The sequence below is a fragment of the Mustelus asterias genome, chromosome 7 (assembly GCF_964213995.1).
Source record: "Mustelus asterias chromosome 7, sMusAst1.hap1.1, whole genome shotgun sequence".
NCBI classification, from domain to species: Eukaryota; Metazoa; Chordata; class Chondrichthyes; order Carcharhiniformes; family Triakidae; genus Mustelus; species Mustelus asterias.
Window position 1 is genome coordinate 134695476 of NC_135807.1, and position 24598 is coordinate 134720073.

The following is a 24598-nucleotide window of genomic DNA, read 5'->3' on the forward strand; positions in this document are numbered from 1 at the left end:
GTGTTCAATGTTCCAAGCCATTTACAAATATAAGGGAGCTGAATTAGTCCTGATCTAAAGATTTTTTTCTCAAGCACCCAGCTTGCCACTGGAAAAAATATGATGATGTTTCACTGAGATTTTTAGATGGACCAGGAGGATGTAAGAACCTCCTACAGAATACCTAATGCATTCAGGCCGATTATCTGCCCGACATTCTGAAGTGGAGCTGGTGAGTTATTCCACAATTCCAGCAGTTTGGACTCTCCAAGATTGTGGTTTAAGCTGATACCTGGTGTTGGAATAGGAGCAGGCTTTTCAACCCCTATCGGGTAAAAAGGTACAAAGGTCTGAGGTCATGCACCAACCGACTCAAGAACAGCTTCCTCCCTACTGCCATCGGACTTTTGAATGGACCTACTTCATATTAAGTTGATCTTTCTCTAACCCTCGCTATGACTGTAACACTATATTCTGCACTCTCTCCTTTCCTTCTCTATGAACGATATGCTTTGTCTGTATAGCGCGCAAGAAACAATAGTTTTCACTGTTTACCAATACATGTGACAATAATAAATCAAATCAAAAATCATTTAGATCATGGCTGATCTGTATTTTAACTACATCTACCCACCTTGGTTTACAGTAATCCTAGATAACCTTGCCTAACAACCAAAATCTGTCTCAGTTCTGAAATTTTCAGTCGTCCCAACAGTTTTCTGTGGGAGTGAGATTTCCACTAACCACCACCTTTGTGTGAAGAAGTGCTTCTTGATGTCATCACTGAATAGCCTGACTCTAATTTTAACATTGAACAAGTCCCCTTGTTCCGGACTCACCCAACTGAAGAAATAGTTTCTCTCCATCAACCTCATCAACTTGTTTAATCATTTTATAAAGCATTAAGTAAAAGAAAAATGGAATTTGTAATAACAGTTTGCTCCATAGTGGCACCACTACCACTCGCTACTAAATTTAATTTTACCCAAATCTTTTACATTTCTGGTACCTCCACACATCAGCAGCTCAAAATGTGTCACCAAATGTTACGTAAGGCAGGCAAATGGCAAAGAACAAAAACATTTATTTCTCCTTCTTTCTTTGAAGAGACGGGTCTGTAATGGGTTTCAGATATGATTTAAATCTAATAAAGAATTAGAAATGAAACAAAGAATAAAGAGGAGGAACTTCTTTACCCAGAGAGTTGTGAGAATGTGGAACTCGCCCCGACCACGGAGTGGTTCAGGAAAATAGCATGGGAGGAAACTGGGTAAAAAATCTGAGGGAGAAAGGAATCGAAGGATATGTTGATGAGGTGGGATAAAGTAAGGTGGGAGAGATGTCGTGGGGAACATCAACTCAGGCATGGACCAATCGGGTCAAATGGCCTGTTTTTGCGTTTTACATTCGACATAACACGCCAAATGCTTATTTCATAAATCCTATCATGTAAAAAAAAATTAAAACAGAAACTACAATAAACATTCAGATCTGAAAGGAACTGGAAACTTAGCTAAAATGTTTTGATCTGGCTTTATTGCTCTGTTGGAAACAGAATTACTGAGGTCATTAAGGCAGCATTGTCTCTGTGACATGATTAGTCAGGTAGCGAAGTCCATTTGTCACCTGCACCAGTAGATTGAGTTAATACTGCACTACAGGCAATAGGGACTGTATAATATCAACTTAATCACATCAAACTGACTGCAAACCTGACACCTTACTAAATTTGTCAGCATTAATCATTAAACCTGTCACAAATCCATCAAGTTTACAGATAATTAGAGGCTTGGTAATGAAGCGAGCTAAACATCCCTTACTTTTCCCTCCTTTTCTTAAAAAAAGTGATAATTATGAGGCCTCCCGGTTTACGAGGGACACTTCCTCCAATCCTTTAGTTCTCATCAATACACAGAAGCAATGGGACTATCCCTGGCTCACCCCCCCCCCTCCCCCACCACCCCCCCCCCCCCCCCCACCTTTCCCTTTCCATCAGCCTGAACCCTTACTTACATATATCAGTCGGGCCACATCTACAGAGCCATTTCCTGGCTGCCAAATAATCAATTTTTTTTTTAGACACTCTTGATATTCTCAGGGAAAGAAAAGTCATCAGTTATGCAAGTTGTAACAGCCAGACAAGCCAAGAGACAGCCTAATGAACCCATATTTCATCCATAAAATGTGCTTAAAATGCCACTATAAAAGATATTTTACCATCTTTTTAGCTAATTTTCTCCCCGTTTAAACAGCAGATGACTCAGTCATCAACTCTTCATTGCTATTACAAACCTGCATTTTGATTAAGTATGCCAAATGTCATGTATGGGAAAGAATGGGAACACTAAAGCCTGCCAACTTTTGATTGGCCATTAAAACCAATGATGTATATGCCTGTCAAAAGACAGACAATTAAATCAATATTGGAAAAAGTCGCCTTGATGGCTTGTTTCTGTGTAAGAGCTGTCAGAACGAATTACCATGCACCATCACGTTTGTGTCAGTCGCTCAGCCCCCTTATAAAAATATTTGTTGTTTAAAGTTGCTGATATCCTGTTTCCCCTGGACTTAAATGGAAGCCTGCAATGTCATCCTCACTGACCCTCCTGCACTCATCATTTTCTTTGCAACAGAGGAATGAGATGTGATCTGTAAAGCATGGACATTCCCTCGGTATATTTTAGCAAGCCAGCTTCCAAAGTTTCCTTGCCTTTTTTTTAAAACCAAAAAAAAAGAAGTGACAATTCAGGTTAAGCCCACATGGTTTTTTTCATTGAATTGACTAAGGGAGATGAGACAGGGTTTTTTGGGGGGGCAGATGCTCACAAGTTGGGAGGATGGGGGGGGGGGAATAAACTTTGGGACAAAAAAAAGACCCGAAAAGTGACCTGACTCGCGGAGTGTAACGCCAGGCACATGTGGGTTGCCATGGTGAGTGATTTATTGATCTTTATCAGGAATGAATGGATCAAAGGCTGCCGAGATGACAGAGGATCTATCATATATCAAATCCAGGGTGGCGATGGTCTATTAGGAAGGAAAAGAGAGGGAGAGAGGGGGGGGAGAGAGAGAGACAGAAAACTAGACCCTGTTAACCAAAAACAATTCTTTCAGAAAGGATGTTTTTTTTAAAAAATGTTCCATTGATTTATTTTCTAGAAGCGTTCAAGAGGTTACCTATCCCTCAGAGAGTCAGCACTGCTGTGGAAAGGATGGGTAATCTTCCAAAATGCATCTACAGAGTCTGTACCACACATGCCCTCACATCCTGATAGCAGAGAGGGCGGGGGTACACATTATTTTTACAAAACATCTTCTCCAATATCATCAATCGCAACAACCCCGCTCCAGAAGATAAATTCTGCCCCTTGACATGCATTCCAAAATAATCACACGGCTGGACTTGTGAATTTATAGTTTAAATAAAATCAAGACTTCTCGCAAAGGGGTAGAGGGGTGGGGGAGATGCAGATGGAAAATGGGGCAAGGGTGGGGGGTTCGAAATGCAATTAAATGCGATCAAATCCGCGCCGCAGCGAGGAAAAAAAACATGACGGTGACAGCATTTGATAGACACCTGACAAACAACGCCATTCACATCGACAGAAGGAATGGCCAAAATACTGAAAGCAAAATCCTTCCTGAACCAGTACAGCACACACAGATAAAACCCAGTCGACAAGGGGGGAATGAGAAATTGGGTTCTTAAATAAAAGGGAGTTATAGTGAAGGGGGGTTGGAATATATCATACACCCCCCCCCCCCCCCTCCAAAAAATAAAGCCCAATTCTATCTCGATGCATGGCTATGTATCCTTCACCTGCTAGCTGGCTTCCAGGCGAAATAACGTGAAAGTGCATCATTGCGCCTCTGTACATCTTACCTGCTGAGCGCCTGGGAGCTTGCTGTTTCCTTCTCGGCATCCTTCCCCCTCCACTCGCTTCTGCTGCCGGCCAGGACTTTCCGGAGTTTGGACTTTAATTCTCGGTGTTTTCATACAGCCCACGCAGCGAGGCAGGAAGCGAAAGTGTAGCAATGGATTCTATTTTCTTCAACTATGTGTGGGTTTTGTTGTTTGATTTTTTTTGCGGGGGGGGGGGGGTGGTGGGGAAGGAGGGAGGGAAGAGGGATGGGGGGAAAAGAGTTAAAGCTATTCGAGGGGGTAAGGGGGGGGGGGGGGGAGGTTTGTCTCTCTCTCTCTCTCTGTTGAAGATTAGTGATGGGGAAATGTCAGGAAAGCTCCGCAAAAGCTCTCTCAGCCACCGGAGATGTCAGGGGAGACTGAGACGGATTCAGTCACTCCTCATATGCATAAGATAGACAGACACACACACACATACACACACACTCCAGTTACTTTGTACCACTGCTTGTCTCTGTGTGTGTGCCCACTTTCCACACTTAAATCAATGCGGGGGGGAGACAGATAACGCACATCACAGACAGTTGAGTGAGAGAGCAGTGAACTAGTTCACCATCATGGTAATAATTGTTATTTCTGAAGTGGGAGAGGGGGGGAGGGAGGGAGGGGGGGAGGTGGTGGAGGTTGGGGGGGGGGGGGTGTGTGGGGGGTGGTCGGGAGAGTAAACTCTCGGGGTAGGCTCCGGGGAAATACAGAATATCCACCGAGCAAGACAGTCTTAACTGATCCACAGAGCTATCGAGCAGCATTCAATGATGAGGCTGTCCCCACTCCAGAACGTTGCAATGTCCTCCTCTCACTGTCTCAGGAAATGTGACAAGCAGAGAGAGAGAGCGGAGCAATGATGTAAAGGCAACTCCTGCCCACAATCCAGTGTCTCTTTTGCCAGAGTGTCTGCAAAAAAAAAGAGAAGTCTTTGGGGTTTTCTCCCCCCTCTTGTCTGCTAATGCCAACTCGATTGCATTCTCAAAGCGAAGGCTCCCTCCGCCATAAGTCAGCAGCCAGATATCTGATTGATTTATGGTCCTTTCCTTGTCTGTCCTTTTTCCCCCACCTCTTTCAATATCCTCGCTGCTGTTTTCTCCAAACTCTCAGCACGGCTGCATCTCAAATTTAGCTGAAACCTGAGATATCAGAGCCTTTTTCTCTCTCTCACTCTCTCGGGGGGCGTTTGTATTCTTGTAAGCTTTAATGTTCCTCTCTCTCTCTCTCTTTTTGTTCCCCAGTGTTATTGGCGAGGCGGCTTTATCTGGTCTAAGAGAAACTTTTCAGCCCAAAGCTTGTGGTGAGTTTGTTGTCAGTGGATAGGAGGAGGCTCCGACTGACTGAAGGTCTCTCTCTTGTAGAAAGAAAAGTTAGTTGTCCCTTCTGTTGCCCTTTGTGTTTAACTTCCCGTTCCTGTTGCAACGATAGTATTGATTTCTGTTTTCTCTCACACACACACACGGTTGGAAGTTGATGCCGGACTCCTGTTTGATTTGTTGCACCTATGAGGAAGTGAATATCTTGTACGGGAAGAGGAGGGTCTGTGTGTGTGTGTCTCTCTCTCTCTCTCTCTGTGTCTTCTACAATCTTATTCAGTAATAATACTCCATATAATAGTATTTTCAACACCGCCCCCAACTCCCTTTCTGTCTTTGTGTGGAACCTGTTCCTTAAAACCAGCTACTATCAATACTTTCTTAACAATTATCCCCTTTTTTATACAAAAGGGTGCAGTTGTTCAAATATAAGCTATCAGCAGCGGGGGGAAAGTCTGCATAAATTGTTGAAGCACTTCCTGAACTTTGTTCCGTATTTTGTTTTTCTCTCCCTGTTGCTCTCTCTCTCTCTCTCTCTTCCCCAGTATCTATAGAGTGTCCAGTTTTGCTTTGGCAGGCAGGGAGGTTATCCAGCAGGGGACTCCTGGCTTGCTTGCCTGCTGCTTTTCGGCGTGTTTCTCACCGCCCTCTGGTTAACATGTTCTTGACCCTCGCACCGTCTCGAAGGCCTCTGGATAGAACAGGAGAAAAAAGTCGCCGCCACTCAAACTTCGCTCTGCCTCCGGAGAGAGAGAGAGAGAGAGAGAAAGGGGGAGGAAGAAGAGGAGGGGGTGAATCTATTGATCCGGAATCGGTAAGTTACTGACCATCGTTAATACCTTTTCTTTCTCTCCCCAGAATGTTGCCCGGCGTCGCTTTGGAAGTGAAACTTCAGTCAGGAAAGGCTTGCTTAGGCGGCTGTGTACATGATACAGCAAACAATTTGACTCTCCGGTAGAAATGCCAATAATTCCTCTTGAGTTTCTCTGTTGAACCGGGGAAAAAATTGTTGAGGATGAGGAGGGGTGAGGGGTTAGAGAATATAGGGCTATATATATATATATATAAAGTCAGACCGACACCCTTACACTTGAGTGTTGGAAGTGGGAATTAATACGTCCAAAACAACTTCAGGTTCCGCCCTAACATCTGTGCAGTTATCCAGCCGTCATGATCCAGCGTCCATCTATCTATCTGTCTGTCTGTCTGTCTCCGAGTGCCTGTGCGTCAGCTGTAAGAACGGCTTTACGTGGGTTGTAAACTGACAAAAAAATACATTCACGCTGACTGACAGGCAGACTGACTGACTGACTGGGGGCAGTACATCCACACACACACACACACACAAATGATCCAGTGCTGTATTGCACAACTCCACACACAAACCCTGCCCTTCAGTAACTGGGCAAAGCATGTTTTCATTGCAATCAACTGAGTTTCAGCAATGAATAGATTTGCCCATTTTTCTTTCTCTTTCTCTGCCCCCCAATAATAGACTGCAGAGATTCTATTCTATTCTATGAAGCGAATGGCTTGATTTGAATATTATATCTATCACATTATATCTATCTATATATCTAAAACAATAAGGAGATTCGACGTCTTTCTATTGTGTCTAAACAGATTGCGATAAAAAAGACAACTCGTAGGATTTGTAACCCCCCCCCCCCCCCCCCGCGCTTCTTATTACCTCTTCGTAAGAGGTTCAAACTCCTGTATCTCCACATCTTCACCCGCTGTCATTGCAATCCTGTGGATTATTGTGGCCACTTGCGTTAGTAAAGCCTTTCAGTAAGATATAGCCACACTTGTGTGGGCCTAAACGCTCTGACCTGTATGTATTATATAATGTTTTACGATATGGAGACATAACTAACAATTAAAGCCGCACTTTCATTTGTACTGGGCAGCCCCTGTCGGATTAGCGTTAAGGACACTTGCAGAGATGTCCTGCTATTCCACAGCTCCGGGATCAGTTCAGTTTACACGTGCATTATGGTGAAGACACATTTTCCACTCAAATGTAGAACAGTGACCTTAACTGTACAGATCCCATTTTATTCATACAATATGAGCGAGCGGGGGTGCTCCCATATGAATTCGCACCTTTCTTACATCCCCAGAGCGACCACCTCGCTCGATCTACGCAAGCATTTTAACCCGCGTTCGAACCACCTCGCCCCTCGAAGTTTCCTTCAACAACACAGAGATGCCCTGCTATTCCACACGTAAACGGTGCTTATCACCAGCATTTACACATTTGGAGAATTCTTGGAGGGAAAGTAAAGGGGGGTGGGGGTGGAAATTTTGCACACAGATGTCTGAATCTCTCATCCGATTGTTTTGAGGTTAAAATGGGATTAGGTCCCTAATGTTTCAATTCCAATCACGCCACACGCTCGGATTCGGAATATCTTTCCACTGGCAGACTACTTTGGGAGTGAAGCCTGCGTTCGGATTCTTGGGAGGGACTTGTACAATCTATAATCTTAATGTCCCCTTTTATATATCAATCTGTTTCAGAGATTGCCCGGTGTCGCACGAAAATGGAATTGTAAATTTGACCTGTGACACTGGGTGTAATGTTTAACAAGCCTTTCCCGAGCCGTTAACCAGAAATGGTTGGAGAAAAGAGGGCAAGAGTTTAATGTTGTCTGCCTCACGGTCCAACACCGGAGGTATTTATCCCCCCGCAACCAGTGCACCTTAACCATGAGTTCAATTCTGTTTCGAAATAGCCAGAAATAGATTTGCATTTTATCAGTGCATGTCCCACCCCAGCTACTCCTCACAAAAACCTCCCGGAATTTTTTTTAATAAACTTATTTTACAGGTTTGTTTTTAAACAAAAACAGGCGTTGGAAACATGGGTTCCAATTTTTTTTTTCGAACTTTTCTGTTACCGGTATCTAACACAATGCAAAACTCTTGGGAATCGTGGGACGAATTGGGGAGCTCCAGTGACTGTATCAGTGGTATGTTATGGTTTCAAAAAGACAGGTGCTGGTGGTGGTGGGGGTCTGCATTTAGACAGGACACGGAATTGGACACATTTGCTGTTCTCATAAATATTACTTTCTCAATTACCGCGTTCCTGGAATTGTCGATGCTGCTTTTTGTGCTTTGCTTCTGAATTTTTAAGTCAACAGTTTCTGTGAGGACATCTGGATTCTTGCTACTCTGTCACCCCCGGAAGAGCTGGAAATATATATTTTGAGGAATTGGGGGTATAATGTTGCAAGCAGTTTGCTGTGGGACGGTCGCAGGTTAGAAACAGGGTCCTTTTACATTCTTCACCAGAGCAGGCGATGCGGCAATACCACCTCCCCCCACACCCCCCCAAAAAAGCATGTCAGCCAAGTTGTACAGTCACTGTAAGAAGCACGCATTGTAGTTGAGACACATTTGAAATGGTAGCCGAAAGCTGTCGCCTCCTTTATTCCCAGCCGAATTACCCATATCAATTTGTAGCCAGTTTCAATATCAGTCAATAATCCAGGGGGTGTCAGATCTGCGGGGACATTTCCTGTTAAAATGTATTGAATTATTTTTTCAGGGAGGTTGATGAAGGGGAATGAAATCATTTAAAATGTGAAAACAAAATATTGGGGGGGGGGGGCAAATGGTCATGATTGCTGTATGAGAATTCGGATCGCCTTTTAACTTTGGGACACATTCTCTCTATACGCACACACATACATTGTCTCTCTTTCCCTCTCTCTCTCTTCTCCATTCTCTCTCTCCCTGGATTAAATAAAGGTGATTGACCCATCATGCTTTTACTGCCTTGAACCGTGTTCAAGGAGACACACACACACACACAAAAAGGCCAGTTAACATGATGGCAGGTTATCAGAGTCAGAGAACGCGGGTTGCCCCTTGCACAGCTGGGCAACCTGAGGGAGAGAGAGGGGGGCGGTTTCTCAACTATCTGAAAACTCAGGGGACTGCAGAATCTCCCCTTCCGAGGTGCAATCTCGGGCACCAAGTCGCTCAGTCCTCTTGGCGAGCGATGGTGATTTGCAGATCTAAACATTGCCAAAGCATCGTTTTAAATTCCATCCCACGTGCATTAAAAACAAAACTGAAACTAATTTTAATTTTGTCATTTTAATTCTTTAAAAAAAAACCTTTCATCCAAATCCGATTTTTAAAAAAACTTTTTATTCGGTGCAGGCTTTTTCCCAGAGATTGGAACTTTTGAAATTAGTTTTATTTTCTGACTTGTTTTGGGTCTGTCGCTTCTCGAGGGGAGAAATTGGTCTACGTGTCATTTGTAACATATACCTTTATTTCTAATATTAAATATCACAGAGGAGGAGGTTGAATTGTTTCAACTGAGGATTAGAGGGAGACTGCGTTTGATATTCGTGTTATAATTAGCCCTCAAAACGTTGCTAACATTTGCAATTCCGCGTTGACAATGTACCCTCTGAAAGGGTCGGTGCGATTTAACCCTTTGAGGGTGCGGTTTAATTTATCCTGGGCGTTTAGCCTGAGTCAAAAATGCTTCGAACTTCAACGGCGTGGATTGTAATGCACCACACCACTTTTTAAATATAACAAAAGAACAAATTGTTAAGTTTAATAAAATAAAAACTCCCCATGGGTTCAGTGTAAACCCAATAGACGCTGAATGTAAAAGGGGGACCCTGACACAGCCTTTTTCTCCACTTGCCCAGACACTGTGAGGAACGATTTCTAGTACCGAGTCTAGTTCGATGATCGCACCGTTTTTAGTGTTGCAATCTTCCAATGGACATAATATTGTGGGATGGGAGGGGGGGGGGGGGGGGTTACAAGAACAGAAAATGCCGAATAAACTCAGCAGGTCTGGCAGCATCTGTGGAGAGAGAAACAGTTAAAATTTCGGGTCTAAACGACCCCTTCTACAGACGCGGCAATGCAGCGTTTTAAATTGTTCTCTGCCCCGCCAGAGGGAAATGGGAATTGGCCCCAGTGAGTGAGTGAGTGACCCACTGTCCACCACTCAATATTCACCCCTTTATTCCCGTATCGCTGTCAGCACCTCTGCAAATGGATAGCGGATATTTACCCTGGAATTGCAAATCAAGCCAACGGAGGGGCCTTTTTTATTTAAGATGGGCAGGGAGTGGAGGTACCAGGATAGTTTCCACTGTGACCGTATTAGAACCCCCCTCAACCCGCTCCCCTGAGCAGTTTGGCCGATTTTACAGGACTTTGGCAAAACTTCCATCAGGAAACATCTAACCCCCCCCCCCCCCCCCCCACCTTTGGAGCGAAGACCACCGAGTTTATCTGGTCTTTTCGAATACAGAAAAATAATCCTGTTTTTCTCCCCATGTTGCCCAAGAGGTTTCTTTTAAAATATTGCATGTTTTTTTTATATTAATCTCCCCCGATGTGCTGTCCCCACTCCCGGTCCTTTGTTTGGTTTGCCAGCCAGTAAATGTTGACCCCGGCCACACCACACGTCTTGGGAACCCACGACCCTTTAAATCGCTGAGAGCAAGTGGCTGGCTGAGCGAGAGAGGCTTGTGCAGAATAAGAGGACCGAACGTGCCATTTCCCTGCTATGCCTCTCAGGTTAAAGACACATTCTAGTGCAGCACCAATGCATTTGTGAATTGTCCCCGAATTTCACTGTACAAAAAGTAACCATCTGGGTTCAGCCTCTCTGAAATTGTCGGCTAAATCCCATGCTGCCGCACTTCCATTGCATTCTTTCATGATTTTGTTCCCAGACACTTGTCCACTTTTCTTTTGAATAACTAGACCCCTATGGTTTCTGCTGGGGCATGTTTTAATTACTCTGATTTTTTAAAAAGTTCTCTTCATTCTTTCTAGTGGCGGTCTGTAATTCAGTTAGACCTGACTGGGGATAATGTTATCCTGATTACCTTCTTCAATATTGCTCCTAATTTTCGGCACCTCCACCAGGTCAGCTGTTCATCCGGTCAGCCCTTCAGTTGATAGGGAGCTCACCTCTCAGTCATAAGATTGTACCTTCAGGTTGTATCCCAGAAAATAAAAGCAAATTACTGCAGATGCTGGAATCTGAAACCAAAAGAGAAAACGCTGGAAAATCTCAGCAGGTCTGGCAGCATCTGTAAGGAGAGAAAAGAGCTGACGTTTCGAGTCCAGACGACCCTTTATCTTTGACAATAGTGTCTTTGACAAAGGGTCATCTGGGCTCGAAATGTCAGCTCTTTTCTCTCCACAGATGCTGCCAGACCTGCTGAGATCTTCCAGCATTTTCTCTTTTGTATTCCACAGAACCTTGTGCAAAGATCCAGGCTGGAACTCACAATGCAGGACTGAGGGAGTGCCTCACTGCCTCAGAATGTCATCTTTTAGATAAAGCATTCAGCCACGGCCATCCCGAGTGGCTGTGAAAAATTCCAGGGTGTGACTTTGACCAAGAGCAGGGGAGTTATCACAGTGTCTCGGGCAATATTTATTCCTCAACCTATATCATTAAAAACAGATTGGGTGGGATTTTCCAGTTCCAGTCAAGACCAGAAAAACCTGCCCAAGGTCAATGGACCTTTGCATGGTTCATGTCCCACCCATTACAATTCCTGTAGCGGGCAGGACGGTAAACTTTTGCCCATTATCTGGTTGTTTTCACATTGCTGTTTGCGGGAGCTTGCTGTGCACAAATTGACTTTCACATGTCCTACATTGCAACAGCGACTACGTTTCAAACATTGGCTGTCGGGCACTTTGGGACACTCTGTGGTTGTGAAAGGTGCTATATAAATACAAGCCTTTCCACTGATTTTGTGTTTAACAATCCTCTTCACGTGAGCATGGACATGATTATTTTATGTTAATTCCTGCTCTTTGTTCTGAGAATTGAACACGCAATCAGTCAGTAAAACAGTGAACATTGCTATTTTTTAAATGGTGTTTCAAAAACAATGTTATCAGTAGCTTTTTTATAAAAAGAAAATCCTCTAATGCAATTATCTCTGATACATCTTTTAATCAACATTATCAAGACTTATGATTCATAACTGTTAATTTGCTAGGGGTGACATGGTGGCACAGTGGTTAGCATTGCTGCCTCACAGTGCCAGGGACTTGGGTTCGATTCCAGCCTCAGGTTCCTGCCTGTTGGGAGTTTGCATGTTCTCCCCTCATCTGTGCGGGTTTCCTCTGGTACTTCCTCCCACAGTCCAAAGATGTGCAGCAAAAAACAGAAAATGCTGGAAAATCTCAGCAGGTCTGACAGCATCTGTGGAGAGAAAACAAGGCAACGTTTCAAGTCTAGATGAGCCTTTGTCAGAGCTCCACAGATGCTGTCTGGTATGCTAAGATTTTTCACCGTTTTCTGTTTTTGTTCTAGATTCCAGCATCCGCTGCATTTTGCCTTTATCGAAGATGTGTAGGTTCAGTGGATTGGCCATACTAACTTGCCCCTCAGTTTTTGTGTGTGTGCCCTGCAATGGACTGGCATCCCATCTTGGGTGTACCCTGAGTAATGCCCAGTGTCGGTTGGGATAAACTCTGACTCCCCCCGACCCAGAATTGCAGTAAGAATGTACAGTGGCACAATTTGGAAAATAATGCAAGTTTACAAAGAAATAATGTGCAGTTGATTGGAAGGATTTACATATCTGCTATTTATCAGAATGTCATACATGTAACTCCTGGAGTAAGAGGTTAAGTGAAAGTGTTAATTTGCTGGTTTTGTACTCCAGTACTGCCTGTATACAAGTGAATTGGTCCCCTTTACTAACATTAAAGGAAATATTTCGAGGGTAATGATTATTTGAGTTTATTTACAACATGACAATTCTAACAATATTGAGAAGTTACATTTATGACATTCTGATAAATAGCAACTATGTAAATCCTTCCAATCAACTGCACGTTATCTCTTTATAAACTTGCATTATTTTCCAAATTGTGCTACTGTGCATTCTACTCGCAATGACAGACAGAAATCTGCAAGGGACCAGTCCAGAGGAGGGTGCTTCAGAAACAACAGCATCAGGGAGGAAGGGGGAGGGGGAATACATGCCCACAGGGTTGGACAATCCTTGCTTTATTTTTTTATCAACAAGGAATGTTAACGCTTGACATTCCGATGGGAACTGCAGCATACCGAGAAAAACAAAATCATCAAACTTGCCCTGCAATTCTGGACCGTAGGACCATTCCCGCAAATATTCAAGTGAAAGAATGATTTCCAGGATTGCAATTCAATCCCGAGGTTCAGGTGACAGGTATAAACTGATTTGATTTGATTTATTATTGTCACATGTATCAACATACAGTGAAAAATATTGTTTCTTGCGCGCTATACAGACAAAGCATACCGTTGACAGAGAAGGAAACGAGAGAGTGCAGAATATAGTGTTACAGTCATAGCTAGGCTGTAGAGAAAGATCAACTTAATGCAAGGTAGGTCCATTCAAAAGTCTGATGTTGACTTTTTCTCTGTATTTCATGCGACTTAATGTGAACTTTTCAATTTGGTTACAGCTTTATAATTCCTCATTGCTACCTGTTGTTCTTTCTATGGTATTTCTATATTCTAAAGTTCCCAGTTCATAGAATCCTACAGTGCAGAAGGAGGCCATTCAGCCCATCGGGTCTGCACCGATCACAAACCCGCCCAGGCCCTACCCCCATGCATTTACCCTAGCTAGTCCCCCTGACACCAAGGTGCAATTTAGCATGGCCAATCCACCTAACCTGCACATCTTTGGACTGTGGAAGGAAACTGGAGCACCCGGAGAAAACCCACGCAGATATGGGGAGAACATGCAAATTCCACATAGACAGTGACCCAAGCTGAGAATTGAACCCGGGTCCCTGATGCTTTGAAGCAGCAGTGCTGACCACTGTGTATTATTTTATATCCTAATATATAGATTGAATATTTTAGAATTGCTATGTTCTTATTGTAGCGTATTAAGCAAATAACTAATTTTTCATACTTTGTACTTCTTTCATTACTAACATGTGTTTAATGCAGTGATTTATTATGATGAGGGATGTACTGCCAGAAAGGGTAGTGGAGGCAGGTCTGTTAGTAACTTTAAAAACAAAGATATTAAATACCTGAAAAGGAAAATAAAATGAAGCTCCACAGGGAAAGACCAGGGAGTGAGACAATTTGGACAACCCTTTCAAAGAGCTGACACAGGCATGATGGGCTGAATGGCTTCCTTCTGTGCTGTATGATTTTATGAAGTGTGAGATGGGGAACATTTGCTTACAAAGTCATTGATATATATTTCCAATAATAGGCGAGACTTGGAAAACCGCAGAATGTTTTACAATTCGGTTACAGTCAAAGATGTGCAGGTAAGGTGGATTAGCCACTGTAAATGTGCAGAGTCTCGGGAATAGGGCAAGAGGGTGTGCCTGGGTTAAGATGCTCTTTCGGAGAGTTGGTGCAGATTCAATGGGACAAATGGCCCTCTGCACTATAGGGATTCTGCAGTAGATTGCTGGTTCTCACCTATAAAAGACATGTACAGAGCCCCCAATATCTGTAGTATAGATAGAATACATAGTTCTCTTCCAGAAAGGTAAGCTAAGCCATGCCACTCTCATGCCAGTTACCGATTGAAATCAGTGTGGATTTATGGTATGTTGCAGATGCACCCTTTAAGCCAGGAAGTGACCTGTGTGAGTGTGTGGGGGTGTGACGGCCGGGGGGGCGGGGGGGGGGGGGGGGGGTGGGGGGGTTAGGTGACATCCTAATTTGAAAAGGACAATTTAGCATTGTTTAATCTAAGTTGACTGGAGGTGTGGCATACAATGCATGTAATCATGAGGCGATGCATAACATCCTTGAATCATAGAATCCCCCAGTGCAGAAGGAGGCCATTTGGCCCATTGAGTCTGCACCGACCCTAGTCCCCCTGTCACTAAGGGGTAATTTAGCATGGCCAATGCACCAAACCCGCACATCTTTTGGACTGTGCGAGGAAACCGGAGCACCCAGAGGAAACCCACACAGACACAGGGAGAACGTGCAAACTCCACACAGACAGTGACCCAAGCCAGGAATGGAACCCGGGTCCCTGGCGCTGTGAGGCAGCAGTGCTCACCACTGTGCCACTGGGCCGGGCTGCCCACCGTAGCCATGGTTTGGCTAGAAATGTCCTGACTTAGGACTGAACTGGTTCTATACTTGTTGCAACAACAGCTTGCATTTATATAGCACCTCCAACATCCCAAGGTGCTTCACAGGGGCATTACCAGACAAAATGTGATACCAGATGTCAAGGAGATGTGTCCAAAAATTTGGTCAGGATGGGAGTTTGTGACACATTTCTTAATGGAGGAGAGAGAGAGGCTAAAGGATTTGTGGCTTGCATTTGCATGGACTTGATTGTATGTTAAATACTTTATTGTAAGCTCCCTTTAGAGTTTCTTTTACTATTGACAATATATCCAGGCAGTTTGTTTTTCTCTCTATTACCAATTTGCATAGTAAATGTTATTGCTATCATTGAATCATTTATGTGAATTTGAATAAATGCAGTACATTTTTGGCCTTGAAATTATGAAAATATATGATCTTATTAAACAAAAAAACAATTCCCATACATGCATCAGAAATGACAACAAAAGCAGAATTGACTTTACACTTCTTCAAATAGTGCTTATAGAGTGGCAAGTTAAGAATTGCTTCATGTCTGAAGGACATCATTTGCCAACAGGTTTTTGTGAAAAAAATGCATATAAAGCTTGAAGGTTTTATAATCTGAAGGGTTAATGTTTTATTTGTTTTTTTTAGGAGCGCTAGTTATGGGTTGTCTGTTCAGAATTTGAAATGTACATTGTGGGCTGGATGAATAATCAGGTGGTCCAGATTCAACCCACAGTCCTTATGTTACACTGCTCCATTGAAGAGATGAGTGGTTCATGAATAATGAGGTGTTAAATGGACCTATTTAGACAAACAATTATCAGATTGGTATTTGAAAAGGTGAAAACAAGGCCATTAATCTGTTATTTAGATATACATTATGTACAAATAAGTATTAAATGATAGACTGGTATTCAAATTATTCTGGGTATTATACACTTACATAGAAACATAGAAGATAGAAGCAGGAGGAGGCCTTTCGGCCCTTCGATCCTGCTCTGTCATTCATCATGATCATGGCTGATTGTCCAACTCAATAGCCTAATCCTGCCTTCTCCCCATAACCTTTGATCCAGTTCATCCCAAGTGCTATATCTAGCCGCCTCTTGAATACATTCAGTATTTTGGCATCAACTACTTCCTGTGGTAATGAATTCCACAGGCTCACCACTCTTTGGGTGAAGAAATGTCTCCTTATCTCCGTACTAAATGGTCTACCCCGCATCCTCAGACTGTGACCCCTGGTTCTGGACACTTAACAGAGGAACTCCAATAGAAGCACTTGAGGCTTTCAAGAGACTAATGCTTAAACAAAATAACAACAATGGCTTGCATTTATATGATGTGGAGATGCCGGCGTTGGACTGGGGTAAGCACAGTAAGAAGTTTAACAACACCAGGTTAAAGTCCAACAGCTTTATTTGGTAGCAAAAGCCACAAGCTTTCGGAGCCTTAAGCTCCTTCTTCAGGTGAGTGGGAATTCTGTTCACAAACAGGGCATATAAAGACACAAACTCAATTTACAGAATAATGGTTGGAATGCTAATGCTTACAGCTAATCAAGTCTTAAAGGTACAAACACTGTGAGTGGAGAGAGCACCAAGACAGGTCAAAGAGATGTGTATTGTCTCCAGACAGGACAGCCAGTGAAATTCTGCAAGTCCAGGCAAGCTGTGGGGATTACAGATAGTGTGACATGAACCCAATATCCTGGTTGAGGACGTCCTCATGTGTGTGGAACTTGGCTATCAGTTTCTGCTCAGCGACTCTGTGCCGTTGCGTGTCGTGAAGGCCGCCTTCCAGAGGTTCAGCGGCAGATGGGCTGAGACACAGACAGGAGCAGGTGATGTTGCCAAGGTAGAAATAAGTTGCCCTTGTGTGAAGACGGTTCGCAGTTGAAAGCTCAGCTCATAACTTGAGGTGGCGAATGATCCGGTTCAGCCCTGAGACAGTGGGGAAGGAGGGGGGATGAAGTTAGAAACATGGGTGTGAACAGGCGCCAGAGTGTGGCGACTAGCACAGTGATTAGCACTGCTGCCTCACAGTGCCAGGGACCCGCGTTCGATTCCCAGCTTGGGTCACTGTCTGTGCGGAGTTTGCACGTTCTCCCCATGTCTGCGTGGGTTTCCTCTGGGTGCTATGGTTTCCTCCCACAGTCCGAAAGACGTGCTGGTTAGATGCATAGGCCATGCTAAATTCTCCCTCAGTGTACCCAAACAGGCGCCGGAGTGTGGCAACTAAAGGATTGTCACAGTAACTTCATTACAGTGTTAATGTAAACCTACTTGTGACACAAATAAATGAACTTATAAACTTACAGTAGGATTGGTGACCAAAGGCATGACAAAAGAGGTAGATTTTCAGCAGCATCTTCAAGGAGGAGAGGCTAGGACTTACACCAAGGTGTTCTCATTTCACAGATCTGTGCTTTTTTATAATTGTATCTGCACAGACTATGGTCAGAAAACCCCGCAAGACACACAAAACTGTAGGAAGTTAGAAATTAAAAACAGAAAATGCTGGAAATGCTTACAGACCCAACTACATCTGCAATGAGAGAAATAGACTCAATATTCCAAGTCACAATCCTTCATCAGAACTTGGAGAAAGTTACAAGCTGCATGATAGCCAGGTGTGTATTTATTTACACACATATATGGTGCAGTGAATTTACAATCCTAACAACTGTTATGAGATAAAGATAAGCCTTGCCAAAGCCCTGATTTACATATAACACCAATTAATCAGTAATGAGAATTCGTAGAACTTGCTTCCTAGAATCATAGAATCCCGACAGTGCATAAGGAGGCCATTCGGCCCATCGAGCCTGCACCAACAACAATCCCACCCAGGCCCTATCCCCGTAACACCCCCCCCCCCCCCACACCCCATATTTACCCTAGCTATTCCCCCTGACAGTAAGGGGCAATTTAGCATGGCCAATCAACATAATCCGCACATCTTTGGACTGTGAGAGGAAACCGGAGTGCTCGGAGGAAACCCATGTAGACATGGGGAGAATGTACAGACTCCACACAGTCAGTGACCCGAGGCCGGAATTGAACCTGGGTCCCTGGCGCTGTGAGGCAGCAGCGCCAACCATTGTGCCACCGTGCCACCCATGATGTCTGAAATGTAGTCGTATATCAGCAAAAGTTAATGGAACCATGCTCTATATGTTAAGAACAGTTTTTTTTATTGCCACAAGTAAACTTATATTAACACTATTATGAATTTTCACAGTAACTTCATTGTGCTGTTAATGTAAGCCTACTTGTGACAATAAAAAACTGTTCTTAACATATAGAGCATGGTTCCATTATTAAGACAGCAATCCCTCATTTTAGCACTTAAACACTACAGTTTTGACACTTAGGAATCCTTTCATCCGCTAAGGACCTTGAAACCAGAATTCAGGACAAATTTTTTGATGCTTCCTCCCTGACACCGTTTGCCCCCAAACCCCCAACCGCCTCAGATGAAATGCAACAAAGTTCTGTTTTTTGCCAGGCATTGAACAAGCAACAGTATTTTCTTTGGTATCTTTTTTCTTGTTTTCAGTTAACACGTAACAGTAATCGTCAAAGTAACATTAGATACAGATGAATATCCATTCATGCTTTCCACTGGCATTGATTCATCCTTTCACTACGGTTATCAAAAGAACAGAAAAATGTGGCCTGAAACCACTCTTAAAAATACCAGCTGATTTATTAATCAAAATTTTGAATAATAAATAATTTCTGAAGATGAGTATTTGCCGTGAACTTGTTAACTTTGCAACAGTTGATGAGTATTAATGACTATAAATTGCACCAGCACTAGGCTGAATACGTTTACTGAGAGGCTCACAGAGAGCACTGTGCAACAACACTTTGCAAAGCAACACTCAGCATAAGAGGCAGGTTATTTAGGGTTGAGATGAGGAGGAATTGCTTCATTCAGAGGGTAGTGAATCTTTGCAATTCTCGAACCCCAGAGTGGTAGCTCAATCAATGAGCATGTTCAAGACAGATTTCATAGAATCCCTGCAGTGCCAAAGGAGGCCATTTGGCCCATCAAGTCTGCACTGACTCCCTGACAGAGCATTTTACCCAGGCCCTCTCCCCCGCCTTATCCCCGTAACCCCACACATGGATAATCCACCTAACCTACACATCTTGACACACTAAGGGGCAACTTATCACGGTCAATCCACCTAACCCGCACATCTTTGGAGTGTGGGAGGAAAGCGGAGAACCCGGAGGAAACCCACGCAGACACGGGGAGAACGTGCAAACTCCACACAGACTGTGACCCAAGGACGGAATTGAACCTGGATCCCTGGCGCTGTGAAACATAAAAAAATAGAAGATAGGAGCAGGAGGAGGCCATTCAGCCCTTCGAGCCTGCTCCTCCATTTATCACGATCATGGCTGATCGTCCAACTCAATAGCCTAATCCTGCTTTCTCCCCATAACCTTTGATCCCATTCGCCTCAAGTGCTGTATCTAGTCGCCACTTGAATACATCCAATGTTTTGGCATCAACTACTTCCTGTGGTAATGAATTCCACAGGTTCACCACTCCTTGGATGAGAAAATGTCTCCTCACCTCTGTCCTAAATGGTCTACCCCGAATCCTCAGACTGTGACCCCTGGTTCTGGATTCCCCCACCATCGGGAATATCCTCCCTGCATCTACCCTGTCTAGTCCTGTTAGAATTTTATAAGTCTCCCGGAGATCCTCCCTCATTCGTCTGAACTCCAGCAAAAGCAATCCTAACCTAGCCAATCTCTCCTCATACATCAGTCCCGCCATCCCTGAGGCAACAGTGCTAACCAGTGTGCCACCATGCTGCCCCAATGACATCAAGGGATATGGAGATAGCACGGGAGAGTGATACTGAGGTAGATGTTCAGCCTTGATCTAACTGAATGGACCAAATGGTCTACATCTGCTCCTATGTTTCCTACAGCCTGAATTTTTCATCCACTCGCGGAGCCTGGAAGTTGACGTGAAACAGGTACGTGTCCCCGGGGTGCAATTTGACGCTGACTGGCTGATTAAGGGGCATCCAACATGAAACACATTCTGTGAAAGGTTGAGGAGTGGCGGGGAGCTGGGAAGAGGGTGAGCACCAAGTACAGGGAGGGTGCGGGCTGGCGTATCTGATGTACTCCCTCAGGAAAACAGCCACTGCGGAGCTGCCTCAGGGAGCCGCTGAACCGGGAAAAATAAATATTGACGCCAAAACTATGCCACGAGTGTCCAGGCAACACAGTCACACACAGACAGCAGAGCCTTAATCTCCATATTGGGGCAGCACGGTGGCACGGTGGCACAGTGGTTAGCACTGCTGTCTCACAGCGCCAGGGAGCTGGGTTTGATTCCCGGCTTGGGTCACTGCCTGTGTAGAGTTTGCACATTCTCCCCGTGTCTGTGTGGGCTTCCTCTTGGTGCTCCAGTTTCCTCAAATAGCCCAAAGATGTGCGGGTTAGGTGGATCAGCCATGCTAAATTGCCCCTTAGTATCGGGGGGACTAGCTAGGGTAAATACATGGGGTTATGGGGATAGGGCCTGGGTGGGATTGTGGTCGGTGCAGATGTGATGGACTGAATGGCTCTTTCTGAACTGCAGGTTTCTATGATTCTATTCTGTGACAGTCCTCAGGCATTTTCTTTTAACTCATCCCACTTTGGTTCGAGATTAAAGCTAAAATGTAAAGGCCGCCTGACCCATTGGCCTGTAAAAGTAGATGGGTCATGTAAAATTGCATTCACTTGGCCCCTTAACGGGCTCAATCATCTGCTTGATTGTTGGCGAATGTGCTTCTGACTGTCGCGTGCATCTCCTGTCCAAAATAGTGTGTGATGATGTCGGGATGCACGCTTGTCTTCTCCCGCAAGTACATATGCTTCCAGGCCGGGCGCACGCCCACCTGATCAACATAAAATGATGGCCCATGTCTCGACAGTGACTTCCAGAAGCGCTAGTAACTAATTCGTAGCTGATATCACACTTGATAATGAAATGGATATTCCATGCCTTCATTCGAACATTTATGTAATTAGTTCCAAAAACAGTGGCTGCTGCATTAGCTTAGCATGATGTTCAAGTTCCTCTGGTAGCTCCCCTCGCTGCTGGTTGCAGGGTGGTCCACCTTGACCTGTGTTCTGCCAAAGCCACCATCTTTAAATCTTCAGACCCTTCCATTGCCTCGCCCTTCCCAATCTCAGTAACCTCCTCCAGAGCCAAAACGCTACGACATACCTGTGCTATGTGACATTTCACTGCAATGTAAATGTAGGCTCTTGTTGTGATCAGCCAAATGAGTCTGACCAGCTGCTGACAACTTCCTAGCGGACAAATCTGGCATTAACTTGGTAATCTTGAGATTTCGCGAGGCTAGCCAGATGTAGAAGGGAAAGAAAAAGCTATTGCTGTGTAAGATGGGGTTCCTTTCTCATTATTGGAATTGGGGTAAATGAAGTTTTGCTCTAGCCCTGACCTATGCCACAGTGTTTAGCACTGCTGCCTCACAACGCCAGGGACCTGAGTTCGATTCCCGGCTTGGGTCACTGTCTGTGTGGAGTCTGCACATTCTCCCCGTGTCTGCATGAGTTTCCTCTGGGTGCTCCGGTTTCCTCCCACAGAGTGAAAGACGTGTTAGTTAGGATGCATTGGCCATGCTAAATTCTCCCTCAGTGTACCCGAACAGGCGCTGGAGTGTGGCGACTCGGGGATTTTCACAGTAACTTCATTGCAGTGGTAATGTAAGCCTACTTGTGACACTAATAAATAAACTTTAAAACTTTAGCTGATCTGAGGGGACTTGGTGTTGCCTTCAGTACCCCTTCCGAGCACTGACGCCTTCATAAGCATAAAAATGCACTAATTCCTGTTAAACATTTGGCTCTAACATGGAGAACTATATATTTCAGGAATGGCACTGTTGAGGCTACTTCATTCTTAAGCTCACTTGTTTCTTTTGTAATTCCCATAATCATTAATTGGGTCTCAATACTGGGTAAACCTGAAATGCTCACACCAGGAGTGAATGCGATGTAGACACTCTGCAATTTTGTGAGAGTTATTAATATTTCAATCAGTACATACTTACGACACGGACTGCATCTGCGGGAGAAACATTGCGTCCAGTTTTGACAGCCTGGAAAAATTATGCTTCAAATGGGAACACATGGATCTCAGTGGAACACAATTATGGATGAAGTGGGTTGAAAGTACAAGCTGTCAAATCCCAAAATCGGAGCAACAGCTGTTCTTTTTGTTTTTTTAAAACAAATCACATGTGCCAAGCTCCCCACCGCTCCCCCTAACCTCCACCACTTCTTGGCCTTCCACTCAACCCTTGCCTGAGGTCACTTGTTACCATATGAACTCTTTCCTTTGGGAGTATGTGGTACTCCAAGTCAATGGACATCTCAGTAACTGCTGCCAGTGCCTTTGCCTGGTCAAAGGACTGACAGCTTGGGCACAATAGGCCAGGGATGCACACTGTTATTCACAATCGCCTTCTCCCAGCCATGGGGGCATGGCGGCACAGTGGTGAGCACTGCTGCCTCACAGCACCAGGGACCCGGGTTCGATTCCTGGTTTGGGTCACTGTCTGTGCGGAGTTTGCACATTCACCCCGCGTCTGTGTGGGCTTCCTCCGGGTGCTCCGGTTTCCTCCCACCGTCCAAAAGATGTGCAGGTTAGGTGGATTGGCCGTGCTAAATTCTCTCTCAGTGTACCCAACAGGCGGTGAAGTGTGACGATTAGGGGATTTTCACAATAACTTCATTGGAGTGTTAATGTAAGCCTACTTGTGACAATAAATACACTTTTATTTTAAGGCTTCACTGAGGAGTTCCGATTGCTAACTTGCTTGAGAGCTGGTGAAATCTATGTCCAGTCAGAGCAGATGAGCTGAATGACTAGTGCCAACATAATTAATTGGAAAGTTACATCTCGGTCTACAGGGTGGCACAGTGGTTCGCACTGCTGCCTCACAGTGCCAAAGACCCGGTTCAATTTCGGCCTTGGGTCACTGTCTGTGTGGAGTTTGAACTTTCTCCCCGTGTCTGCATGGGTTTCCTCCGGATGCTCCGGTTTTCTCCCACAGTCCAAAGGTGTGCGAGTTAGGTTGATTGGCCATGCTGAATTGCCCCTTAGTGTCAGGGGGATTAGCAGAGTAATTGTGTGCGGTCACAGGAATAGGGCCTGGGTGGGATTGTGGTCGGTGCAGACTCGATGGGCTGAATGGCCTCCTTCTGTACTGTAGGGATTCTATGATTCTATACAATTTGTGGTTTTTCATAATAAACTGATCAAAGAAAGAAAGACCTTTCATTTCAATTACTAGGGGGCATAGGTTTAAGGTGTGAGGGGCAAGGTTTAAAGGAGATGTACGAGGCAAGTTTTTTACACAGAGGGTGGTGGGAGCCTGGAACTCGCTGCCGGCGGAGGTAGTGGAAGCGGATACGATTGTGAGTTTTAAGGGGTGTCTTGACAAATACATGAATAAGATTAGAATGGAGGGATATGGTCCCCGGAAGGGTAGGGGGTTTTCGTTCAGTCGGGCAGCATGGTCGGTGCAGGCTTGGAGGGCCGAAGGACCTGTTCCCGATCTGTACTTCTCTTTGTTCTTTGTGAATCATGCAAAGTATCCCAAAGCCATCATCCCAAAGTACTTTACAGCCAACAGTGTACTTTTGAAGTGTACTCATAATAATGTAGGACAGCCAATTTGCACACAACAAACTCCCACAGATAGAAGTCTGATATCGACCAGGTCATCAGTTTTTAGATGCTGATGAAGAGATAAATATTTTCCAGATCACGGCGTGAACCTCTAGGGCGGGATTTTACGACCTCACTCGGGTGAGGCTCCTAAAGTCCCGCCCGAGGCCAACAGAGAATTCCGTTCAGCGAGCTTCGCCCATCCCGATTCTGGAGCGGGCGAGGCGGTAAAATTCTGGCCCGAGACTCAATTTGTTCTGAATTCATTCACAGGATGTGGGAATCACTGGAAAGACCAGCATTTTTTCCCTTGAGAAGGTGTTAGTGAGGCGGCACGGTAGCACAGTGGTTAGCACTGCTGCTTCACAGCTCCAGGGTCCCGGGTTCGATTCCCGGCTCGGGTCACTGTCTGTGTGGAGTTTGCACATTCTCCTCGTGTCTGCGTGGGTTTCCTCCGGGTGCTCCGGTTTCCTCCCACAGTCCAAAGATGTGCGGGTTAGGTTGATTGGCCAAGTTAAAAAAAAAAAAATTGCCCCTTAGAGTCCTGGGATGTATAGGTTAGAGGGATTAGCG

At 44.6% G+C, this 24598-nt stretch overlaps 1 protein-coding gene and 1 long non-coding RNA gene across 4 annotated transcripts in view; one reads left to right on the plus strand and one right to left on the minus strand.

Annotated features, from left to right (window-relative positions):
• Positions 1–4191, minus strand: part of tshz1 (teashirt zinc finger homeobox 1) — a 267008-nt gene extending 262817 nt beyond the window's left edge. For all 3 annotated transcript variants that reach the window (XM_078216866.1, XM_078216867.1, XM_078216865.1), the window contains exon 1: positions 3863–4191. In XM_078216866.1, coding sequence (XP_078072992.1) covers positions 3863–3902 — 40 coding nt within the window. In that variant the 5' untranslated portion in view covers positions 3903–4191. The remainder of the gene's footprint in view (positions 1–3862) is intronic.
• A 1561-nt stretch (positions 4192–5752) lies between these two features.
• LOC144495965 (uncharacterized) lies at positions 5753–15997 on the plus strand. The gene is made up of 3 exons (XR_013498367.1): positions 5753–6016; positions 14448–14505; positions 15950–15997. It is a non-coding gene; the product is annotated as an uncharacterized LOC144495965 (long non-coding RNA).
• The last annotated feature ends 8601 nt before the right edge of the window (positions 15998–24598 follow it).